Below are 23388 nucleotides of genomic sequence, written 5' to 3'. Positions count from 1 at the left end.
AGAAATACCTGTGTCTGAAAACACATCTACATGAGTGCATGACTTGCACTGCAGCAGTTGAAGGCATTGTTTTTATTGCACAAAGATCACAAACCTGTTCTAGAAGAACTGTAGAGTTCTTACTATGGAGCTGTAAGAACCCTGCCAGCACATCTGCTGCTAAAGCAACAATTCCAGCTTTGCAGTGGCTTAAGCGGGCTGAGACAGAATTGTTGCTCCATCAATGCATAAACCACAACAATGCAGTGGGGACAAGCCTTTGTTCCAAGTTTGACTGAAGCTTTGGGAAGCAGGTTTGCCTGCAGAGGGCACACAGAAGCATGACACCTTTGCCTCCTATGCACCTACAATTTCTACACCATCATTATCATTGCTCGGGTGACTGAGCAGCTGACAGTGTGTGACAGATTGTCTGTCATGTACAGAAAGTCACAGAAAGAAGAAGGGAGGGATAAAACATGGAAGATCACAATGCAAAAGATGTTGAAGGAGTGTGGCAAGGATTGAGGATTAAGAGACAGAAATAAGAAGAGACCATACCCCTAAACTGTCAAGTGCTGAGGGGAAACTGCAAGTACTTGCATATTTGAGCTCATCACCTGGACTTGCATGCCTTGTCCATATTACCATTATTTCACTAATTTTTCTTCCTGGACAAGCTGCCAGGTCCCCAGTACCAGTCCTACCTCCCTTCCAGCAGTCTCTGTCTGGGCAGAGTCAAAAATAGATCAGGGGTTACCTGTTACTCCATAAGCATTCAAGACAGCCAAAGAGCTTCCAGGAAAAAGGCCATACTGAGTGCCCAGGAGAAAGAGATTTTAAGCAAGTGGAAGAAGGAGGTATTGATTGAGGATCACAGTTATGTTGAGGTTTAACCTTTCAAAGGTTTGTTTCTTTTGAAAGAGAGATTTTTGGAGCTCCCTTGAGTTAGCAATATGAATTAAGTACTTAAATTTTAGCTTGCAGAATTATGTGTTGAATTTTACCCTTTTACTTAAGAAACCTCTGTCATAGTACAAAAATAATAGAAAAATGCAAATATCAGAAGCTTCTTGCATAGAGAACAATACTGGGAGAAGACCAAGGATGCAGAAACCCAGATAAAGGGGCTCCTCTGTCTCCAAGCTCATCAAGACCGACAGACGTACTCAGATAAGCACCAAGGGACCAAAGCACACGCGCAAAGGAGAAAAGTTGAAAAGTTCAGCCATAAGGATGACCACAATCTTTGGCCTCAGAGACCACCAAAGACTCCTATGTGACCCCCACCATGAACAAGGCATGTTCAGAAGGGCATGGATCTAATTATCATGCCAGGCGAGGACAGGCAGGGCCAGGGGTTGAATATGCATGAAAAGGTTGAGCAATGTCATCTATATGGAGCACCTTTGTGAATAAAAGATGGGGCTCAGACCAGGGCTCAGGGCACAAGTTTTCAGGAGAGCTGTCTTGCTTGTGCCAGGTGCTGACAATACAGACCCACTTCATAACTACATCAGGTTGTGGAGTCTATTTATTCCACCTATGGCTTCACTTTTCTACTGAAAACTGCAGGTGAGAAAGCCAGGCAGAAAAGGGAAGGAGAAGCCACGTAAACAAACCCATAGCTCTATACAAGGACAGAAGCAGATTTCATCTTCACCAGGCTCAAGAGACTTGAATTTGCTCTGGCATTCTTCACATTCATTCTCCTGTGGAAGAGCACGGGGCTCCCATTACCTGAGAGGAAACGTGCTCTGATCCTGGCTCAGGCACGGGCTGTACAACCTGCGGCCAGTCCCGTGCTGGTGTGGCTGGAACAGCTGCGCTGTGCTGTGAGCTCAGGAGAATGGAGCTGTGGCTGCTGCCACCCTTGGCTGTGTTTGGGAAGCAGAAGGTAGGAACATCAGTCATCTGTTGTGTTTGACTTTATTGTTATTTAAGATTGTAGTAAATACTGAGCATGAGCTGGGGTCCAGATTGTAATTGCACCTACCTCACTGGGGGCTCCTGGGGAAGCAGTTTCCTTGAGAATCAAGCTCCTCTCCTCCAAAGGCACTTCCCCAAATGTCTGCATTTCCCAGAGAACACCAACACACACTTAAGAAACCCTGGCAAGGCTGAATTCCTTCTGCTCCTTGCAGCACAGGCACTCCAGCTCGAGCTCATCTTCCTTCCCCCAGCTCTGTGTCACTTCCTTCCCCACGCCCATGCGTCGCTTTGGGCGTGCAGCCCCGGGTCCCTACAAACACGAGCTGCCGCTGCCTCTGCACGTGCCTGAACTCCTGCCTGCGCTCACGGCAGCAAAACCAGGCTGTTCCCAGCCAGGGAGCGGAGCCCTGTTCCCGCAGGAGGCTCTGCTCAGCCTCTTGCAGGACGCTCCGCTGTGCACGCAGCACTTCTCCTGCCCTCCCAGAACACTCCTGGCACAGCAGAGCACAAGCTGGCCGGCTCTGGGCTCAGCACACCCCAAACACAGGCACAGGAAGACTCAGCCGCTGTTTTGCAGCCATGCCCAAGACAGCTGGGAAGGGTCCCCTGCCTCTGGTCTCACTTGGCTGGCTTTCTGACTGGGCCTGAGGCAGGGGCTGCGATTCCTCACTTGTGGGGAGAGCAGAGCTGCCAGAAGCGCACCCAGCCTGCAGGCACTGCCTGACAGCGCTGCGGCCACTGGGACGCTCGCGCCTCTGAGTCACAGCCACTGCACTGCTGCTGCTGCTTCATTTGCTTTGAGGCACACCCAAAGCTCACTGTCAGGCCACCATGGTCTCTGGTTCTGCCCTCTTCCTGTCCCTGTGTGTGCATGGAGCATTGCTGTGCTTTCAGGAAGCTCTTGGGGAGAACTTCCAGCACCGCAAGCTCCTCTGCCCTCGGTGGATGTTTGCCATGGAAGAGCATACTCAGGCTGGCTCTTCTAAATCCCAGGGTTCTTGTTCCCTTCAGCGTACTCAGCACGACCTTCAACTCCACAGTGCTGTGCAACTGGAGCAACAGGACAGGGACCTTTGCAGCCTGAGCTGCCCTTGTTCCTCTCTGCCCATGCACAGACGACGGCATGGAAGAGAACGGCAGCAGGGCCCTGCGTGTCCCCGGGCTCAGGATTTGTGCTGCTTTAGCTCCATGGACAGATCCACGAGTCAAATGAAAAAGACAAACTGTTTAATAAGGGAAGGCAAAGCGAAGGGGTGAGCTGGGAGGGAATAAAGGGGATGGGCAGGGCCTGTGGGCTGGAGGGAGGGAGCTGCCAACAGGGAGGGAGATGGCAGCAGCTCCTGGAGCTTGTCACAGACTCAGCCGTGACCAGCAAGAGCTGGGCCTGGAGCTGCAGCTGGTCCCCTCTGCTCTGCAGGTGCTCCCATCTGTTGCTTTGACTTGGACCCCTGGTGCGAGGACACGAGGCTTGACTCCATGTTGATCAGAAGGCTGATTTATTATGATATATATTATACTAAAACACTACATTATAACTATACTAAAAGAACAGAGAGAAGAAGATCAGAAGGCTACAAAGACAAGAATAGAACAGGAATGAATAACAAAAATCCTGTGACTGCTCACAGCCTTGGCACAGGTGGCTGTGATTGGTCACTGATTGAAAACAATCCACATGAACCAATGGAAGATTCACCTGTGGCACTCCACAGCAGCAGATAGTTATTGTTTACATTTCTTTCCTGAGGCCCTCAGCTCCTCAGGAGGGGAAAAATCCTAGCAGAGGCTTTTTCACTAAAAATCCTGGCAACATCTCACCCTTTTAAATTATTAAATTAAATAGAAAAAGAAATGTTTGCAATCTCTTCTACTGGGCCCTTGCAGAAGAGAGAACAAGCACCTCTTGAGGTTCATCTGTTGCCAATCAAAATCTCAATCATCTGCTGATGTGGAATGTTCAGGGAAATTCTTCACCTATCAAACATTAAATTATATCATATCACTATAACAATCTTAAAATATAAAAAAATGCAAAAAACTCATGCAGAGAAAGTTCATTGTTTCAAGTCCAAGCAGCTGAGTTTCAGGACAGAGTCCATGGACTGAAGATGTTCTTCTTTGACATCTCTGGAAGTCCCCTTTGGTCCTGAAACAGGCTTGCAGAATTCTGAAACAAAGAACTGCTAAAGAAAACAAGAATTATGAAAAATTAATTGACAGTCATGAAACAATTCAGAGAAAATTCTGGAATGCCCTGGCCACAGCCCTTCATTGAACCACTTGGGCTGAGGCTAACTTTTGGCTTTTCAATGCTTTTGAGCTGCTAGCTCTTTCCACTTTTCTTTATAAATTTTTTTTTTTTTTTTTTTTTTTTTTTTTTTTTTTTTTGAAAAGAAGAAGAGTAGCAGCAGCAGAGGGTCTCTAGGACCCTTGGGTGGCCCTGGTCCTGGTGGATGGACCAGAGAACCCAGACCTGGCTCACAGAATGGTGGCCCAGGTCCCTGTGGGGAAAGCAAAGTCCCCAAACCCAGCACTGGACAAGGCAGTGGCCCCGGCCCATGAAAATGAGCCAAACGGCCCAGAACCAGCCTGTGAGGCGGGCTCTGCATGCTCAGAACCTGGCAGGACCATGCTGCCAGTGTCTTCAGAGCAGAAATGACCCACTGCTTCCTCCCCCCAGCAGCACCGGTGCACACCGGCAGCTCGAGAAGAGAAGCTTTCTCAGGAATTGTCATCCCAGATCTGAGGGTTTCTTGTCCCCAGAGCAAGCGAGCAATGCTGGCTTTGCTCTGTTTCTCTTGCTCCTGCAAGGCAAATGGCACTGCTCCTGCTTTCTGCCCCTCGGCACCACCCCCATCCCCACTGGGCTGGGAACCAGAGGCAGATACCACAGGAGCCAACTCCCCCACGCCGCTGGGGCGCTCGGGGGGAGGCAGGCACCCCAACCCCCAGGGAGAAGCCCCCGACCACGCGCGAAATGACCCAGAAACCATACTGATTTTGAACACAGCCAGCCGAACTGCTCCTGCAGTTAGCTGGCGGGCCATGCCCCCTCCACGGAAGGACAGGCTCTTCGCAGGGTCTGATGCGACTGACGGAGCTCCGGAAACCTGCGGGACAACTGGGGTGGGTGGTGCGGGCAGCACGGGCGCTGGTGTCGACTCTTGAGTCGATCCCGTGGGCTCAGCACCATTCTCGGCAAGCTCTTGCACTGCAATTGGATCGGCAGGGAGCGGCGGGACAGGCGGGGGCGGCGGGCTCGGAACGGGGTCGGCCCGCGCAGGCGCCGCCTGCACCATTGCGAATTCAGTTGCCGGCTGGGATGCAGAGAAAGAAGAAGACACGGAGGCAGCTCCTGCAGCTCCCGGGAGCAGCAGCACAGCCGGGGAATCACTGTTGTTGATCGCGCTGCCTGGCAACAAGGGCGGATCGGCGGGAGGCGGTTCCGGGTGCCGCGGCGCAGGCGCAGTCATCAGAGCCGGCGGAGCTGGCCCGGGCGGCTGCGGGGCCGCGGGCGGAGCCGGCTGAGGCGGAGCCGCGGGGTCCGGCGCCTCCCGCGGGGCTGGCTGAGGCGGAGCCGGATCCGCTCCCTCCCGGGGTGGGGGAAGCGGAGAGTTCCGCGGCGAAGCGGGCGGGGCCGGCTCCGCATCCCCCCCAAGAGAAGGAGCGGGGGTGGAAGGCAGATCTGTTTGCTCCGAGGGAGCAGAGAAAAACTTTTGCTCAGCTGTGGGCTGTGCGGGGGGGCTGCAAACCCGCGGTTCGTCTTCTTTGAGAGGCTTCTTTCGTGCTGAACCTGGCGGGGACAGCAAGCGACTGCGCGCCTGAGCCAGGATGTCCCTCGCATTGTGCAATGTTTTCAAATTAAAAAGATAAATGTATATGTGCACTAGAAACACCTCTGGGTACCCAACACCCTGGCCTAGTGCCCAATGAAAAGCAGCGTCCATGAGCTCCCATAAATCGAAATCAAGGGAGTAGACGACATTTGTAAAAAATCTATGAAATTTTGCCCATTTGAAAAACTCATAACAATCTCTCTCCCACTGACGATAAGGAATTCTGTTCCTGTGTCCCCATCTGCACCAGAATTTAATAACTTTCTCCTCTGACGCAGTAAACGGAACCTGAGCTTCTGAAGGTACCTTTTCCCAACTTTCCTCCCACCTTTTGCGAATGGCAGGATCTTCAGAAAGGGAAAAAATAACAGTACCTTTAGACAGTGTCCTTGTGGATCCAGCTGTGCAGCTCTGCTGCTCTGCGGTCTCTGGACACAATCTCCAGGAAAGTCCAACAGGTTCTCCTGTTCGCCTTGGCTGTGAACTCTGCCCATCTTCAGGGTCTCGTTTCTTCAGCTCCAGGCTAGATTCCATGGTCACTCTTGGGGTGACCATCAGTTTCACACGTCCAGGGGTCACCAATTGTTGCTTTGACTTGGACCCCTGGTGCGAGGACACGAGGCTTGACTCCATGTTGATCAGAAGGCTGATTTATTATGATATATATTATACTAAAACACTACATTATAACTATACTAAAAGAACAGAGAGAAGAAGATCAGAAGGCTACAAAGACAAGAATAGAACAGGAATGAATAACAAAAATCCTGTGACTGCTCACAGCCTTGGCACAGGTGGCTGTGATTGGTCACTGATTGAAAACAATCCACATGAACCAATGGAAGATTCACCTGTGGCACTCCACAGCAGCAGATAGTTATTGTTTACATTTCTTTCCTGAGGCCCTCAGCTCCTCAGGAGGGGAAAAATCCTAGCAGAGGCTTTTTCACTAAAAATCCTGGCAACACCCATCTTCAGTGGGAACTGGAGGTGGCCAAAGGACACCAGTTGTTCTGATCCTGCAGATGAAGTTTGGCAGATCTCCTGGACACGGAGAGCAGATGGGACATCTGGGAAGCAAAGGGAACACTGAGTCAGAATGGGGACGTTTCCTTTGGCAGCAGCTGCACTTCCATCAGGGAAGAGGAAATGTCAGAGCCTCCCCAGGAGGGTTAGAAAGAGAAAGCAGCAGAGCGGGCTGGGCTGTGGCGAGCACAGCCGCGGCGGGACCGTCCCGCAGCCCCGGCAGCCCGGCAGAGCCGGCACAGCTCCCGGGCCCTGCCGGCACAGCTGCCTTGCCCAAGGACAGCCCCTGTGCCAGCCGGGGCAGCTGCGCTGAGCAGCCCCAGCACGGGCAGGGCCCACGGCCACAGCCCACGCCAGCCTCAGCCCCACCCTGCCTCCCCGGCCCTGAGGCCTCACCCGGGCTCTCTCCAGGCTGGCAGCAGCAGGGTCCTGCTCACTGCTCCTGCTGCTGGCACTCAGCTTCTCCCTGCTGGCTCCTGGCAGTCTCCGGCTGTCCTCGTAGTCTTCCTTACAGCTGTGGCAAAAGTGGAGGCTCTGGAAATGGTTCCAAGGCCTGGCAGAGCTGCAGTCCCAGAGCCCTCTGTGCTCCCTGCTGGCCCCTCCATCCCCTCAGCCCCACCATGCTCTCGGCAAACCCCCAGCCCCCTTCAGCTTCTTCAGCCCCTCACAGTCCTCTCACTCCCCTCAGTCCCTTCTGACCCATCCCGTCCCCTTAGACCCGCCATCCCCTCAGCCTGTGCCACTTGCCTGTCACCTCAGTGCCACCATGGGCCTCGGCTGCCCCACAGCCCTCAGCCCCAGCAGCAGCTCAGGGTCAGCCTCCCTTCAGCGCCACCGCCCCCTCAGCCCCCTCAGTCTCACCGTCCTTCAGCAGCTCCTCAGGGGACAGTGCCTGGGGCCACTGGCAGCTCCCAGCGCTCCAGGGACACCCGGGGCTGGAGCTGCTGCTGCGCCCGGCCCGGCCGCCAGCTTGGACCCAGCCCAGGGAGAGGGGACAGAGCGGGCACAGGGGGAAAAGCAAGAGGTGAAAAAGGCAGCCATGGGGGAAAGAAGTAAAAAATGCATCCTAGACCTACACAAACATCAATCTATTCAGTAAAACACTCATATTCCTCTTACTAGATAACTGTGCGCATTTACAAATATAACTTCATACATATATATATTTTTTACTCTACTTATATGTAAATTTAACTTTGAAAATCTATAAATATAATTACATATATAGAAATATAATTATATCACTTCTGAAACTCTATACATATCCACATTTAACTATACAGATTTATAAATATATGGACATATAAACAGAACACTATAATACATAAATGGAACTATAAGCATTGATAAATGGAACCAAAGAAATCTCCAAATATATCTACAAACAGAGGAAGTCTACCTGTCCAATGGTCACAGGCTCTCCTCTGTCTCTTCCTGCCATGCAGGGCAGCCCTCCTGGAGATGTTGGTCAGATGGCATCTGGGAAGCAAAGGGAACACTGAGTCAGTATTGGCCTCTGTGCACCTTTCCCTTGGGCAGCAATTGTCCTTCTACCAGGGACTGTCAGAGATGGCCTGAAAGGCAGACTCTCACTTGGCAAGTTGAAGCCTGCTCTTCAAAGAACAGGGATCATTCCAAGTATTCAGAAGCGTGTTTCCAAACACTGAAGTATCTCAATAAAATCTCAGCCCTCGTAGTGCAAAGGGCACCCAGGAGAGCTTGAAACACAGACAGCCCCAGCTGCCACAAAGAAGCCCAGCCTTGTTCTTTCTCTGTGCTGACAGAGAGACCTCAGTCCCCACTGAAATGGCTGAAGCTCAGGGCTGCTGGCAGCTGAGTCATGAACCAGCTCCATTACCTGGCATCTACAAAGTGCCGTCTGCAGCGAGCAGCAGCTGCTCCAACTCTAGCATCAGCTCTGGCAGGAAGAGCTGGGAGGGACAGAGCTCCCCACGAGGCCTGCAGGCTGCACCAGCTTGGCTAAGGAACGGATCCAAAGTGCTCCCTCTGTCCTCTTAGGTCTCGCTAATCAGGGCTCATTCAAGCTTCTCCTTTTTTTACTGGATTTACTGTGATTTTTCAATCGGTTGGCCTCTGATGCTCTGCTCCTTGTTTGGCTTGTGGGTCAGGACTGATACCAGCAGACTGGTACTACTTTTAGGCAGTGATTTGGACTTCTACCCTGAGTCCTTACTTCTCTTTTTTTCCCCTGTTCCTTCAAGAGTCGCTCAGCCTGGCCTCCCCTGTCATCCTGCAGCAAATTTATCCATGGACATCAGCACAAAATTGGGACACCCAGCTTGGTGACGCAACTCCTACCAGGTCAGGTTTATTCCCTGCTCTCTTGACGCGGAGCAGGAGGTCGGGGCGGTCGCGGCGGAAGCAGGGGCTGCTGTAGTGCAGCCAGCCCCCGGCATCGCCCGGCGCAGCCGTGCCGAGCCAGCCCGGCACCTTGCGGAAGCTGTAGCGGTAGAGCTGGTGGACGAAGCTGCGGAACTGCGCGGCCCTGAAGGGGCGCGGCACCGGACCCGCCCCAGAGCCACCGCCCCTGCAGGCGGGGCCCGGGCCGAGCAGCTCCCGCTCGAAGAGGGAGCAGTCGACAAGCAGCCCCTGGGCCCGGCTGTCCCAGCGCACAGAGCGGACCCGGGGGCTGTTCACCAGGCGCCACAGCTTGGCAGGGTGGCTCCTGGGGCTGGCCGGGCACCGCACGGCATGGCAGGGAAGGGCAGGGCAGGACTCAGCAGGCAAGGCAGGCAGGGAAGGGCAGGGCAGGGCACTGAGAGCAGCGGCGGGCTCTGTCCCCACGCTGCATCCCGTGCCTGGGTCACCATCGGTGACAGGGAGGAAGGACATTGCTCTGGCTTGGCTGGGGAAAGGATGAAAAGGGGGCATTAGAAAACATTCATTTGGTCTCCTTTTCAGCAGACTAGCTCTTTTTATCTCACCATGTCTGCCAGTCTTTGGCAGAGTTGGCACATTTCTCGTGATTTGGAGTCAGCTACAGCAGCAGGAAGGGGCAGCAATTTTGTCCGCATTGTCATCCAAGCTAAAGTGCTGGCCCATGGATGGATGTTGCTTTACCCAAGGAATGCCTGGGCAATAAGATAATGTTGCCCCATCACCCTCCCTGGTTTGCCCCCTCCTACTTCACTTTTTTTTTGGTGCCGAGGCAATGAGGAAATTCTTGAGTTATGCTAAAAGCTGTAGCTGTGCTGAAAGAAGCATTTATTTTGTAGCAGGGGATGCGAATGAGGCACTCTCTAGAAATCAGCAAATTTAGCAGAAAAAGCTAACCGCAAATGGTAACCACTGGCTATTTGAGCAGACAGTCTTGTAGACTGTGCAGAAATGATAGGTGAGAAGTTCATGCCTGAGGAAGCCTTCTGAGCCTTCATCCAAAATGACCAGCAGAAGAGTGATGACCACCTTGTGCAGAAACTGCAAGTGTGCCATGAGGGCTTTTTAATCATGTAATTAGAAAATATGCTATGAGATGAAGGTTAGGAAAGTATAATGTGCCCATGAAGTAAAAAAAAGTATAAAACTAGTACTGTGTGAAGAACGGGCGAATGATTTTGTGGTGGAGCTTCCCCCTCACTGCTGGTGATGAACAAACAAATACCTGCCCTATGGGCCCCACACTATGGAGCACTGTTTTATTACCTACTTTTTGGGCACCAATTAATGGCCTAGAGTTGTGGGGAACTCATGCTGGTGTCTTCCCAGATGGTGATGCACTTTGCTTTCCTCAGGAATCACCTCTTCCTCCACCCATCTGGGAGAGTTCCAATGCAAATGCCTCTTGCAGGCACCTTTTGTCACTGTAGACTGACAAAGGAGACCTTGCAATGGAGAGAGACTCCCTGGAGCTGCTGTGGAGAGCTGAAGGGGGAAGCTTTGTCCCTCAGCTTTGAAGTCTTGTTGGGGGGCCGCTTGTGCTCTGGGGGACGCACACCAATGATGTTTATCCAAGCCCTGCAGGTTCATTCCTGAGCTTTCTGACACGCCACAGAGACTTTGGGGTTGTCATGTTGTCCTGGCTTGTAAAATAAGCATGTATTCTATTTTTGCCATCTGTTGGGGGTTAGGCAGTTTTTCTTATCTCTTTCAAGAACAATGACACTGCCAGGAAGATAATCTCCTGCTAATGGGCTATTGAATTACTCACTGTGGCTGGTAAGATTAGTTACATCATCCCATTGGGAGATGCTCCACCCAGAGGGAGGAGCCAAGCATCCCTGCCACCATAAAACAAGCATTTCTGAGACCACAGACAGCCTTCTTCGCTGGATTTCCCAGAGGAATCAGGAACCAAGGCCCAGCTGCTCCTTCGCCGCGTTTTCAGAAAGGATCTACACCCTTCTGCAGATCGCCGCTCCAGGAGGAGCAGCCACCATCTGGCTGGACTACTATCAACACCCTGACTTCTCAGGGTGTCAGGTTTTTCTCACTCTGCCAGTGGCTTTTTGCTTGTGCTAAATTACATTGTTATTTAGTTTTTTTTTCTTCCTAGTAAAAAACTGTTATTCCCATTCCCATATCTTTGCCTGAGAGCCCTTTTAATTCTGAAATTGTGATAATTCGGAAGGAGGGGGGTTACCTTTTCCATTTCACAGGAGGCTTTTGCCTTCCTTCACAGACTCCTGTCTTTTCAAACAAGACAGGCTTCATGAACAACAGACACATCTTTCTGACCCCCCAGATTTGACCAGCACATCAAATATTCCCTGCTCACAACTGCCCAGCTTGGCAGGAATTCCACAGCTCCACCAGGCTTGCTGCTGCCTCAGGAGCCATCAGCATCCATCCCCAGCCCTGCTGCTCACCTCACAGACATGGGGGGGTGTTGACAAAAATGTCCCCAAGGTCCAGAGTATCACAGCTGAGTTCAACCACGGGTCCTTGGCCTTCCCCTCTGAGGTGCAGCCTGCTCTCACGGCCTGGGGAGAGATGTCCATTTCAGAACAAGCATTCCCTCTGTTACACTGTCTTTTCCAGCCTGCCTCAGTGCTAGTCCCTGACTCTGAGCTGGATGCAACCAGCTCCTGATGCTGCAGGACAAGATATGGACCCATCTCTTCCCTCAGCAGATATCCCTTGGGGCTGACTTCTAATTCCTAACCCATTCCTTGGGCTGGTTTCCAATTGGAGCCACCAGCTGGCTGAGTTTCAAACATCTCTGGGGTCCTGGAGTGGCAGACCAAGAAGTAATGGGTAGAAATTGAAGGAAAGGAAATTTAGGTTAGATATTTGGGATGACATTTTTTCCTGTGAGGGTGGTGAGACACTGGAGCAGGTTCCCCAGGGAAGTTGTGCAGGTTCCAGCCCTGCAAGTGTTCAAAGCCAGGCTGGATGGGGCTTGCAGCTACCTGCTCTGGGGGGAGCACACACGGTTCTGTGGCTTGACATGGTGATCAAAGTCTTGTCAAGCTCCACAGAATTTGTGCTCAACCCAACGTTGACATCCACAGCTTCTCCATGGAGGTGTGTGTGGATTCTTTCTTTACCTGGAACAAAGCAAAGGGGAGTCTTTGCTCAGCTCACTGGCTGATGGAAGCACAAGGAACACAGCAAACCACAGGTCACAGAAGGAAGGGTCACAGTTTTGAGCTGAATGAGCAGTTCTGTGGATCAGTCCATTGATCACATCCTGACAGCTCTGTGTGGAGAGCGTGGGGATGTCCGGGCAGCTCCTGCAACACCTTATTTCTGAGTGTGTTTGTAGAGCTGTACAGTGGGATTGGTCCATGTGCTCCGGTGACAAAAAAATAAAATAAAAGGGCAAAGTAAAGATTAGTAAAGTACAGAATAGTTTCTACATTAAGACTGAATGGGATTCCTCAGCCTAGAAATCAAATGGGAGATAGATGTGAGAGGTTTGCAACAGCAAGAACAGCCTGGCAAATGGGGACAGAGAAAAATTTGTTTTGATTTGTCAAAAAAAGGAACGTGAGGGCCTGAAACTGTTGTTAGACAGAAACTACATATATGTGTAAGGGCCACATAGGAAAAGGCTCTGTGACAAGCCAGTGGAGAAGCAGCATATGGGACAGAGGTGTGCAAGAAATCCATTGCATTGGAGACAGTCTGATGGAGAGCTCACATACAGCACTGCTCAGGAATAAAAGAAAACTTCACCCAGGCACAGCCACATGGCAGTGGAGGATCAGGGATCCTCCTTCCTCCACTCAGCAACTCCCAGCAAAACAGGAGTCCAAAATCTTAGCTTGTTAGAGGGGATCCACTTTCTCAAGCCCCCAAACACCAAGGAGTTCTCAGTTTGCTTTGGGGTGAAGCTGAGCAGGGGAGGCACCTCTGGAGGGAATGGAGGGGATGGGACAGCAGGGAGCCGTGGTGCAGAGCTGTCCTGTGGCCGGGCAGGCCCAGCACTCACCTGTGCTGCAGCACACTGCCAGGCACCCGCAATGGTCACCGGCCGTCAGCGCGTGGAATCCCACTGTCACCTGCACGGTGCCACCAGCGCCCAGAGCTCCCGTGGCCGGAGTCATGGAGAAAGGACTGCAACACAAAGAGAGCCATCAGGGCTGGCCACACCTGGCCGTGAGATCCCTTCTGCACTGCAGCTCGCCTCAGCTCTCTTGGGGTGAAAAAGGCATATTAGATCATTGGCTCCTCGCAAATATTAAAATGAATCCTGAATGTGTTGTGTTGGAAAGTTATTTTGTAGTACAGTATGAATCCTTTTTAAGTGGAGTGTTAAATATTGTTTTCGGCTATAACGCAATATCAAAATAGAAACTATGTGATGTAAGATACTTTTTCTAACTAGCTCAAGAAATGGATAAGATAATCAAGAAATTCTTTGCACAGAGATAACAGCAACAAGACACCCAAAATCCCAAGAGAAGAATTATTGCCTCCTCACTGGGGAGAACCAGACTTTGTGGGGACCAAGATGACTGATTTACAAGATGAGGGGGGAAGATGACAATAAACAGAAAAATCTCTAGTTTGAAAGGAATGTTTGCATCATGTATGAGATATATGAAGATGCAACAGGCTATTGCTTTTAAGAGTTAATCCTTTGTTAGCAAAAATGTTCTGTGGCAGAGCAGAGCACCTAGATATCCATAATTCCTTGCTTTTTTATTGTCCTAACTTTGATTGTCCAAATTCTTATTTCTCTAGTTTTTATTACTATTTTTATAACTATTTTATTACTATTAAACTTTTAAAACTTTAACACAGGTGATTGGCATTTTTCACACTTGGGCAAGCAGGGAGCAAACCGACCACAGTCAGCAGAAGACAGGGCAGGGTCAGAAACAGCCATGGAGCCACTGCTGAGGAGATCCAGCTCTCACAAGATCCTGTGGGTAAAATGACCTCAGCTCCCCATACTCTGCATCCAGCTCTCTGCAATGAGACTCAAGGCTCCTACTACCAGCAATCCCATCAGAGAATGGTTTGTGAAGAGCACAGAGAGGCTTCAGAGCCATCTGCATGCACAACTGGACAATGAGTACTTCAGGAATTTCTCTTCTCCTTAAGCTTTTCCTGCTTATAAACCTCATCTCAAGAGGTTCAAATGTTACAGCACTCCCTGTCCTGGGATATTACAGCCTAGTAATCAGACAGGGAGAAGGAACTTTTCCTTGAAGACCAAGGACTTATAACTGTTGAATTTGCAGTGTGGTTCTTTGGTGTGTTTTACCTTGAAAACATCCTGATTTAGCCTAAAAAGGGCACATTTTAGCAGTACTTCAATGAAAGCTACTCTAAGAAAGGGAGCAGTCAAAACTCTGAAAGAATGCAAATGCAGATTAGAGAAATACAGTGACATGGAAACCCAAAAGGAGGATGCCATTTCCAGCTTGAAGGATCCAATCCCAGCTCAATGAAGCACCATGAACAGGAGCGCATCAAGGAAGCAGAACAGGAGGTTTCTGTGTATTTTCCAGCAATGCACTCTAGGACTGTGGGTTGTCATCCAGGCTGGTAACTGTTTGCTTGGCCCAGCAGAGAAACTCTGTGCAATGTGTTGGAAATAATTATGCAGATGTGTTGGTGCACTTTGGATTTAACGGGAGCAATCAGGACTGGTCACCAGGTGAACAGCTCTTGCCTGACAAACACAAGACTCTCTGCTTTGATGCTCAGGGAGAGCTCAGGGGAAATGTGCTTCTGCCCAGCAGCTGCTGGCCTTTGTGCTTTTGTACAGCCCCACTGAGGAAACAAAAGTTCCTGGCCTTGGTGCTTTGCTGCTGCTCAATCTGTCACTTCCAAGTGTCGTCTGGGGACTTGGTGATGAATGCATCACACACAAAAATAAAGAGAACATCTGCCAAGCTGAACTTTGTTCACATCAGCAGTGATGAACTTGCTTCAGGTTCTGCTCATGAAGGACCTATTGCTGCGATGATGGGCCTGACCAGTTCCCATTACCACTGGTGAGAACATCCCTGCTGGCTGAGGGAGAAGCCTTAGGACAGCAGTGCTTATGTGCTGGATGTGAGGCTTTGGAGAGAGGGGTGGAAAGACAGGCCCCAGCAGCCCCAGAGCTCCTGCATGTGCTCCAGGGGTGATGCCAGGGCTGCTGCAGCTCTCTGCTGGGGCTCGGGGGGATCAGTGCCTGCTCTGGGCAAGGCACAGCATTTTGTTCTTATTCTTCTGCCAAAAATTTCACTGGAACAGAGAAGCTGCCAGTTAAGGGAATCCCTGGCCACACTTCAGCACTACATTCCAATCCATTCCATCCCATTCCATTCTATGCCATTCCCTTCCCACTGCTGCCCCATGTTACATGCTCCTGCCCTCAGATGGCAGGATGGCAATAACACTCTTGGGGGAGACTTCAGGGCTTGCCTGAGAAAGAAGGTATCTTCTTCTTTTCAAATTATCAGGAGAAGAGGATCCAGCCAAGTTCAGGACTCAGTTTTCAGGAATGAAAAACCAAGTGCAAATCAGCCCCTGCATTTCCTACATCCCACCCCGGGCTGTACCCACCAGACTCCACTGTTCCTGCTGTAGCAGTCATCTCTCACACAGACCTGGCTCCCCAAGACCCAAGGACACAAGCTCTACAGCTGAACTTAACTCCTCTGAATTTCAGCCAACATCACTAAGCTGTTGCCTGAGCCCACAGATAGAAGAGCCGTGAAGGAGACATTCCTGACATTGTAATAACCAAATGAAAATACCAGTGCCAATAGATGGGGCTGACAAGCTAAATTTTTGGCCTTTTATCTGTGAATTGTGAGCTGTTCCTTAAGATAGTTCTCATCCTGTTACATCTACCGTTTCAATGAATCACTACTGCACCCTGACAGGCACTACCGCACTACTGACAGGCAAAAAAGATAAGGTATGGAGAGGGGTTTAATAGGTTGTTTTCTTCTGCTGTTTAACTAGGGCCCTTTGAATGTTTGTTTCCTTGCACGGCATCTAAAGGCAGGTCCAGATCTCCCAATGGCACCTGCCAATCCCCAGACACTGCTCTTGCTTTGAGCAGTGTGTCTGCTCAGATGATTGCCAGAGGTCCCCTCCAAAAGTTATTCTATACTTTTATCTTCTAAATCAGCCCAATTGCTTTTCAAATATTCACTAAATGTCTCATATTTCCTACACACCATGTGCAAGTACCCATGGGCATGTGGTATATTGATAGGCATTAGAGGAGCTCGACCTTCATGGAAGTTCCCAAGGAAGAATTCATGATCTTTTGTCAAACACTTAAACCAAAATGAAAAAAAACAGCAGAAACACAGGAACTTCAGAGTATTCAAAAAGAAATCTCAAGGAAAAGGGGGCACAACCTTATTCAGAGATTTAAATCTCTGTTTGAAATTTTAAACTGGCTTTCAAAGGTTCATCATGGAACACAAGAGGTGACTGATGCCCTCCGCTGACAAGGGAAATCAGATCAGCTTCAGGAACAGGAACTGCACTGGCTGCCTGCAGCACAGCTCATGTTGGACATCTGATGCAGGGATCCCTGGAAAGCCACGTGCCTGTGGCCTCCCAGAGAATGGCTCTGTTTGGCTGACAGTGCTGAGAAAGCATTTCAGAAGCTGCTTGTGCTCAGGAGGGTGCAAGCCAGCTGCCAACATGTTCCAGCAGCCTCCAGGAAAGCTGGGACAGAGAAAGCTCAAAGGCTGCATCCTGCTCAGAAGACCAAAAGCGAGAGCAGCTGCCATCCATCCTGCTCCCTTCCAGCCAGGGCTGCAGGGATGCTCAGGCTTCTTTTGTTGCTCTTTCCCAGCCCTGTTATCACCCAAAGGTGTTTTGCACAAGGACAGATCCTCACCTCTGGGTGCTCAGCTGGAAACGAGCTTCCAGGTTCCCAGAGTTGCGGAGCAGCAGAGTCTTCTGGCTGCTGCTCTTGACTGGACACCTGGAGAAGTCCAGCTGCTCAGGGAAGTCCAGGACAGCTCGGGCAGCAATGGCCCGAATTGGCACCACTATCCTTCCCCTTGTAGTGATGCAGGTGAGCTCGTGGGAATAATCCTGCAGGAAAAGAAACTGCCTCAGCACAGGGCATTTAGTGCTGTCCCCATGGCAGAAGAAAAACCATTTCCTATAACTCTTCACGGGCATCAATTTACCTATCCCACCCTAAATGAACATTAAGCTCTACTAATATGTCACATTTTAGAGGCACTAGCGCACTTTGCAAAACCTATCTTAGTGGCATTAAGCTCTTCTGTCACTTGGTCATCCAGAGAACTGCCCTAGGCCACCATCAATTTTACTCTAAATTTTAATGATGTTCAGTAATTCCTAAGTCCCTTCTAAGGAACATGGAGCTAGGGAACACAGGACATTCCTCTTTAGGTTTCTATATTCCCACTGTTTGAGAATAGGACAAAGTTAAACTGACTCAAAGCAGCAAAAAAAAAAAGATGAGAAAACAGCTGCACCCAAAGAGCTCCTGCACCTCTGGCTTGGTGTAGAAACATAGTTGGCTCAGAACTCCCCTCCAACTTTGCCTCTCCAACCAAGTCAGGAGGAGAACAGTGGTAACAGTGCTAACATTGCTTTCTAGCATGCTGTTGGAAAGAGCCTCTCTTTGTTTCCCTGCAAGGCTTCCTCCCTTCCATGCCATGTCCTCAACCCTTCTGTATGAACAAGCCCCCAGATCACAACACTGACCCCCCAGATCCCAGCACTGAGATCAGACTTGCCAGGGCCTCAGCACTGCTGTTCAAACCTGCACACAAAAGCACCTTTGGCACGCAATGGGTGCCAGCTGACAGAGCAAGCACAGGGACAGGCATGAAGACAAAGGCACAGCAGTGTCACTGCCATGGGCTCTGGGCTCACAGCTCTGCCTGCAGCTTGCACCTGCCCTACACCAGCTCCTGCAGGCAGCTGTCCAAGTCCCCTGCAGCTCAGCAACCTCCTGCTGACCAAGGGCATCCAGCAAAAAAAAAACCTGGCAAAAACCTACTAAAAACTTGGCAAAATATTCAGAAAACCTGCCAAAAACCTTCTAAAAACCAACCAAAAACCTTCTAAAAACCCGCCAAAAACCTTCTACAAACCTGCCAAAAACCTTCTAAAAACCTGGCAACAGTGTGCCTGTGCCTGTGCCAGGCCGGGCTCACGGGCACAGCACATCCTCTGCCCTGGCCCTGCAGCTGCACCATGCTCACTTGCGCTCTGGGACAGCACAGCTGCAAGGCTGCAGAGCAGAGGCTGGGAAAAAGCACCGTCCTTGCTCCAGCCCAGGGGGATCCAGGGAAGCTGTTGCCAGCCAGGAAGGAGGAAAGCTCTCTGACCTCTTTGTTCCTCATCATCATGAACCCCCTTCTGCTGTACCTAGAGATGGCCCAACATCTATCAACAGCCCTCTGTCATTTTCATCCTGTTCCCTGTGCATCTTCCCTTGGCAATGCTCAGGGATGTGCAGGGAGGGGAAGCAGAGCCTGTCAGGCCTGGCTGCAGTGCCTGGCAGCCCGTGCCAAGCTGGGACTGGCTGCAGGCTGCCTGCCCACAGCCTGGAGCCAAGCTCCCAGCATGGAATGGGCTGCACCCAGAGTGCAGGGAAAACAATGGCTTTGCAGAGAATTCTGTGCTTGGGCTCCTCCAGGCTCACCTTGTTCTCCTCGGGGCTGAAGCGGATGGCACAGGGGCAGAGGCGCCTGCTGGCACCGTGTGGTACACACCCCTGGGCCACGCCAGCTGGAAATAAGGGCAGCTCTCCATGCACACCTTCACCAGCCGAGGAATCTGCAGCAAAGACATCAAATGATGATTTTGACACTTGTGCAAACAGGACGACAGGAGACCTGTCCCTGCCCGGCTGACATCCCTCCTTGACCCCTTTTCCAAAGCCCTTCCAGCTGAGCAGGTGCAGGCACATCATTCACAAGGGTCAGCTGGAGTCCCTTCTCTCTGGCTCCAGCATTTTGGCCAGGGCCAGCGGGGCAGGGCCTGGTGGCAAGGAAGGACCAAGCAGGTCAGCACCAGCAGGATGGAGACAGAGCACCTGAATCAAGTCATCTGCACATTCAACAAGGCCAAGAAACCTGCTGGCTTCTGCCTGCACTCAGCCATGCAGTCATGTTCCAGAGGGGGAATGTGCTCCCTGAAAGCAAACCAGCACATTCTCCTGGAGGAAGGAAGAAATTCCCTTCTAGCAGATCAGGTTTGGGTAGGCACATTCTGGGGATACAGTCATGCAGGCAGACCAGCAAGAGAGGAGACCAAACACTGTGGCCTTACTGGGAATAAAAGCAAACCTGAAAAGCCAAAGAAGGAACACAACAAGACAATCCCTAAAACAAGGAGATGGCAAAGAGAATTTAAATGGGCAGTAAAGCAGCAAGGAAGAATCATAAAACCATGAGAGCAATCATCTTGTCAAAAGTGACAGAAACACAGACAGGCTGTGCCTATGGACTGTGGGCTTCAAAGGCATTTTCTGCCTGGAGAAACATGACCAGCACTGACTGACACTGTGCTTCCAGTATGAAAAGCCAATCTTGGCTCTCCAGGGCTTCTTGCTGCCTATGCAGGCAAGCTGGGCTGCTGGGCATTCCTGCCTGCAGCCACAGGCCAGGGTCTGCCCTCTGGCATTCACAGACACAGCAAACATGCATTTTTTAGCACACTGATATCACCAACCCCTGAGCACCAAAATAATCTCAACAAGTCTAAACCGGATGATTTGGACTCCCTCCTTTCTGTTCCCACCAGCCTACCCTTGGCACAAGGCTCATCTAAGAAAAAGTTGCCCTGACTGAAATTCCAATGGTCTCTGTTTTCCTTGTTACACTGGAACACAACTGCTGACATTTTTCAACTTTTCCCCTCTCAACTCTCTTGGGAAATTGCAAAACCATCACAATTTCTTCAAGTGCAGGTGGAAACCTCCAGGAGCACATGGCTTTGCATGTGCTGTGGCTCTCCAAAGGGAAAGCAGAGCACCGTGTTGCTCTTGGAAAAGCTGAGCAGAGCGGGATGAAGCTTAGCAGGAGCCTCAAGTGGCACCTAAAGGGCTCCCACTGCTTCTGCTACATCACTCTGATTCCAGGGCTGTTCCAGAACACGTTTCCTGCAGTGCCAAGGCCGTTAATGAGAAGTGATTCCAGCATCAAGTGGAGCAGACTCAGCCCCTGAGCTCTGACTGTGAGCTGCACAAAGGGAGCCCAACAGGCTGAGAGAGGCAGAGATTCCTACCAGGAGCCAAGATTAACCAAGGACACACAGGAGGTGCTATAGACTCAAGGCAAAGCTTGAGAGCAGGTCAGAACTGTACAGGCCTCAACATTCCTATCAATCCACAGCTTTCAACAGAAGGAAACTCCTTTGGGATAGACACCATCAATGCATGGACAAAATCAGGGCACAATTCCCAGCACAGGAAGATTTCCATCATCTTGCAGAACAAGGGGCTGAGACATTTTCTCCTGCATGTGCTGCAGCAGATAACTTGCTTTGCTGCCCACTTGGGCAATGACAGCACTCTCCTCTTCTAGCACAGGGTTCAAGCTCCAGGTGCCAGCACTTACCTTGTCCTTATTCGTCACAGACAGCACCATTTCAGAGACCTCCCGAGCCACGAAGTTCTGAAACACCATCTCTGGTGGGGAAACCTGAAACAAGCTCTGTTTCGGGGCAGCTGACGGCAGCTGGAGAGGCGAGAGAGAGCAGGGACAGCTTCAGCTGCTGGGAGGAAGGCTCATGAAGGACAATCTTACACTGACCCCCAGTGAAGTGCAGACTCTGGGGGAGCACATCTGCCCAGGACACACTGGGCAAACAGTGGCTCACCCACCTCTGCTCTGAGCTGATCAAGAACTGCTTGGTCAGCTTCCAGCAGGTTCAAGCCAAGCTACTCTTTTGATTTCTCCAGCTTTCCTTCTCCACAATGCCAGGCAGCACTTTCCTTAAGCACAGCCCTGTGCCCCCTGGGGCACGGCCTGAGCACTCATGCAGTAAGTAAAACCCACAAATTTACATCAGACTCTATGGGAAACAATTCTGGGATGTCCTTTACTCTGAGACAGGGAAACTGAGGCCCACACAACTGCAAATTTCTGTTTGGATCTAGAACTTAGGCCTCAGGATGACGAGAACAGTACCAGAGGAGGTGTCAGAGATGAGGTGACATTTGGCTGAAGCCAAAAGGTTATGAAGTGAAAGGATGGAATTTGTTGGTTCTGTGTGTTGTTTGTGGGTTGGATTTGTTCAGGTTGGTTTGTTGGGTGTTGCTGTGAGCTGGCAGAGGGACGGGGTTGAAGACCTGACCAAAAGGAAGGAGAATGAGAGGGGAGGGGACACAAAAGTTGGTGGTCAGAGAGAAGGGAAGTTCCTGAGTGCCCCTCCAAGGGGAAAGGGGACAGGGACTGTCCCGGCCGGGTACAAAGGGGATACAAAGATTGCCATTTTGTTGGAGGCTGTGTTTGCTCCTCTCCAGGGGCAAGGAGACACACACGGCTCAAGTGAATTGTTACTAATAAACAGTTTTCTTTTGCCTTGATGATTTTTTCCTCTTTCTGTGCATTTAAAAGTTACTGCCTTTCTAACAGAGGTAAAGGCAAAAACAAAGTACAACAGAAGTCAGGAAAAGGACAAATGAGGTGAATGCTGAATGTGGATAAGGTTCAGTTATTTCCTCAGCAACTTGGGTAAAAGTGGAGTTGGTATCTCCTTTTCCCATGAGCTTTAACTGGGTGCTTTCTTGTCATTCTTGCTATCTTATTTAATGCCATTGTAGAGGCACGTCTGGAATGACACAACAGCAGCAAATGCTTCTGGAGCAGAGACATTGCTTGGAGAAGACTCTGCCCTGCTTTGTCTGCCTTCTGCAGCCACACTGCTGTCACTGCAGAGACACCAGCAGCTCTCCTGTGTGACTCCAGGGCAGACACAGCCTGCTGAAGGGAGTGCCTGCAGCACACTGTCCCTTACTTGTGCCCTTCCCTGGGGTGTTCCCAAGGCCCCTCTCCAGGCCAATCCTTAACCAGTGTGTTCCATGCCTCTTGCTGCCCATTTCCTGCTCAACAGCCCACCTGGCTCACCTGCCCCTTTGGACTGTGCTTTCTACTGAGCCAGTCCTGCCACAAAAGCAGCTTGAAACACACCTCTAAGCAGGCACTGAGCACAGAAAGCACATCCACTCCCCTCTGCCCAGGGCCACTCCCCTGCACATCTGGCAGCCTGCAAAATCTAACACCCTGTCAGGGTCCAGCACATTGTTCCAACCCAAAGCAGGAATGCAATTGGTTTTGCTAAATCTGAAGGAATTCCTGCAGGTCCTCGGCCTTCCAAGGCCAACGCTGCCACTGTGGAGGGAATCCTGTGACCCCGAGCGTTTGATGGTGACCACACCAAAGCAAGAGGTGGCTCCTTCAGCAGGAGAATGGCACATGGCAATGCTGTGCCTTTGTGTCCCCAGCCTTCCCCCATTGTTTTAGCAATGGCAGCCACACTCCAGCACAGCCCAGCAGCTGCAGCAGAGGTTATCTGTGTTGGCTCAGTGCACATCAGGACTCCCAGTCCACCACTGCCAGCAGCTTGCAATGACAACAGCACCTGGACACGGAGGTGTTTTGCTGGAGGCAAGCCTGTCACAAGCACACACCCTCTTCAAACTTCCCATCAAACAGAAAGGAAAAGAGCAGGAAAAGGCTACCTTTGGACCAGTCTTGCTCAGGTCTATACATGGGCCAGTTCTGGGCAGAATACTCCCCCCAGTGCTGGCCTCCTTCTTTGTGCTGAGAAACTTCTCCTGCTGGAACTTAGAGGGAAGCAGCTGAAAGGAAACAAAAAAAAACAAACAAAAAAACCAAACAAAAAACAATAACAAAAACAAAAAACAGCAAGAAGTGTTGCCAGGATTTTTAGTGAAAAAGCCTCTGCTAGGATTTTTCCTGTCCTGAGGAGCTGAGAGCCTCAGGAAAGAAATGTAAACAATGGCTATCTGCTGCTGTGGAATGCCGCGGGTGCATCTTCCATTGGTTCATGTAGATTGTTTTCAATCAGTGACCAATCACAGCCACCTGTGCTGGGGCTGTGAGAGTCACAGGATTTTTGTTATTCATTCCTATTCTATTCTTGTCTTTGTAGCCTTCTGATCTTCTTCTCTCTGTTCTTTTTAGTATAGTTGTAATGTAGTATTTTAGTATAATATATAACATAATAAATC

At 50.7% G+C, this 23388-nt stretch overlaps 1 protein-coding gene across 1 annotated transcript; it reads right to left on the bottom strand.

Moving 5' to 3' along the window:
- Window positions 1-3121: 3121 nt before the first annotated feature.
- Window positions 3122-19098, bottom strand: LOC135302357 (hydrocephalus-inducing protein homolog). The gene is made up of 8 exons (XM_064422727.1): window positions 18832-19098; window positions 17041-17240; window positions 13168-13292; window positions 12143-12280; window positions 11600-11713; window positions 7635-8252; window positions 7170-7287; window positions 3122-6817 (listed from the first exon to the last, which is right to left on the bottom strand). The coding sequence occupies exons 1-5, from the start codon at window positions 19096-19098 to the stop codon at window positions 11601-11603; spliced, it is 843 nt and encodes a 280-aa protein (XP_064278797.1). The 3' UTR covers window positions 3122-6817; window positions 7170-7287; window positions 7635-8252; window position 11600.
- Between the last annotated feature and the right edge of the window lie 4290 nt (window positions 19099-23388).

Source organism: Passer domesticus, chromosome 6 (assembly GCF_036417665.1).
Source record: "Passer domesticus isolate bPasDom1 chromosome 6, bPasDom1.hap1, whole genome shotgun sequence".
Lineage (NCBI taxonomy): Eukaryota > Metazoa > Chordata > Aves > Passeriformes > Passeridae > Passer > Passer domesticus.
This window is presented reverse-complemented; position numbering and strand designations above follow the sequence as displayed.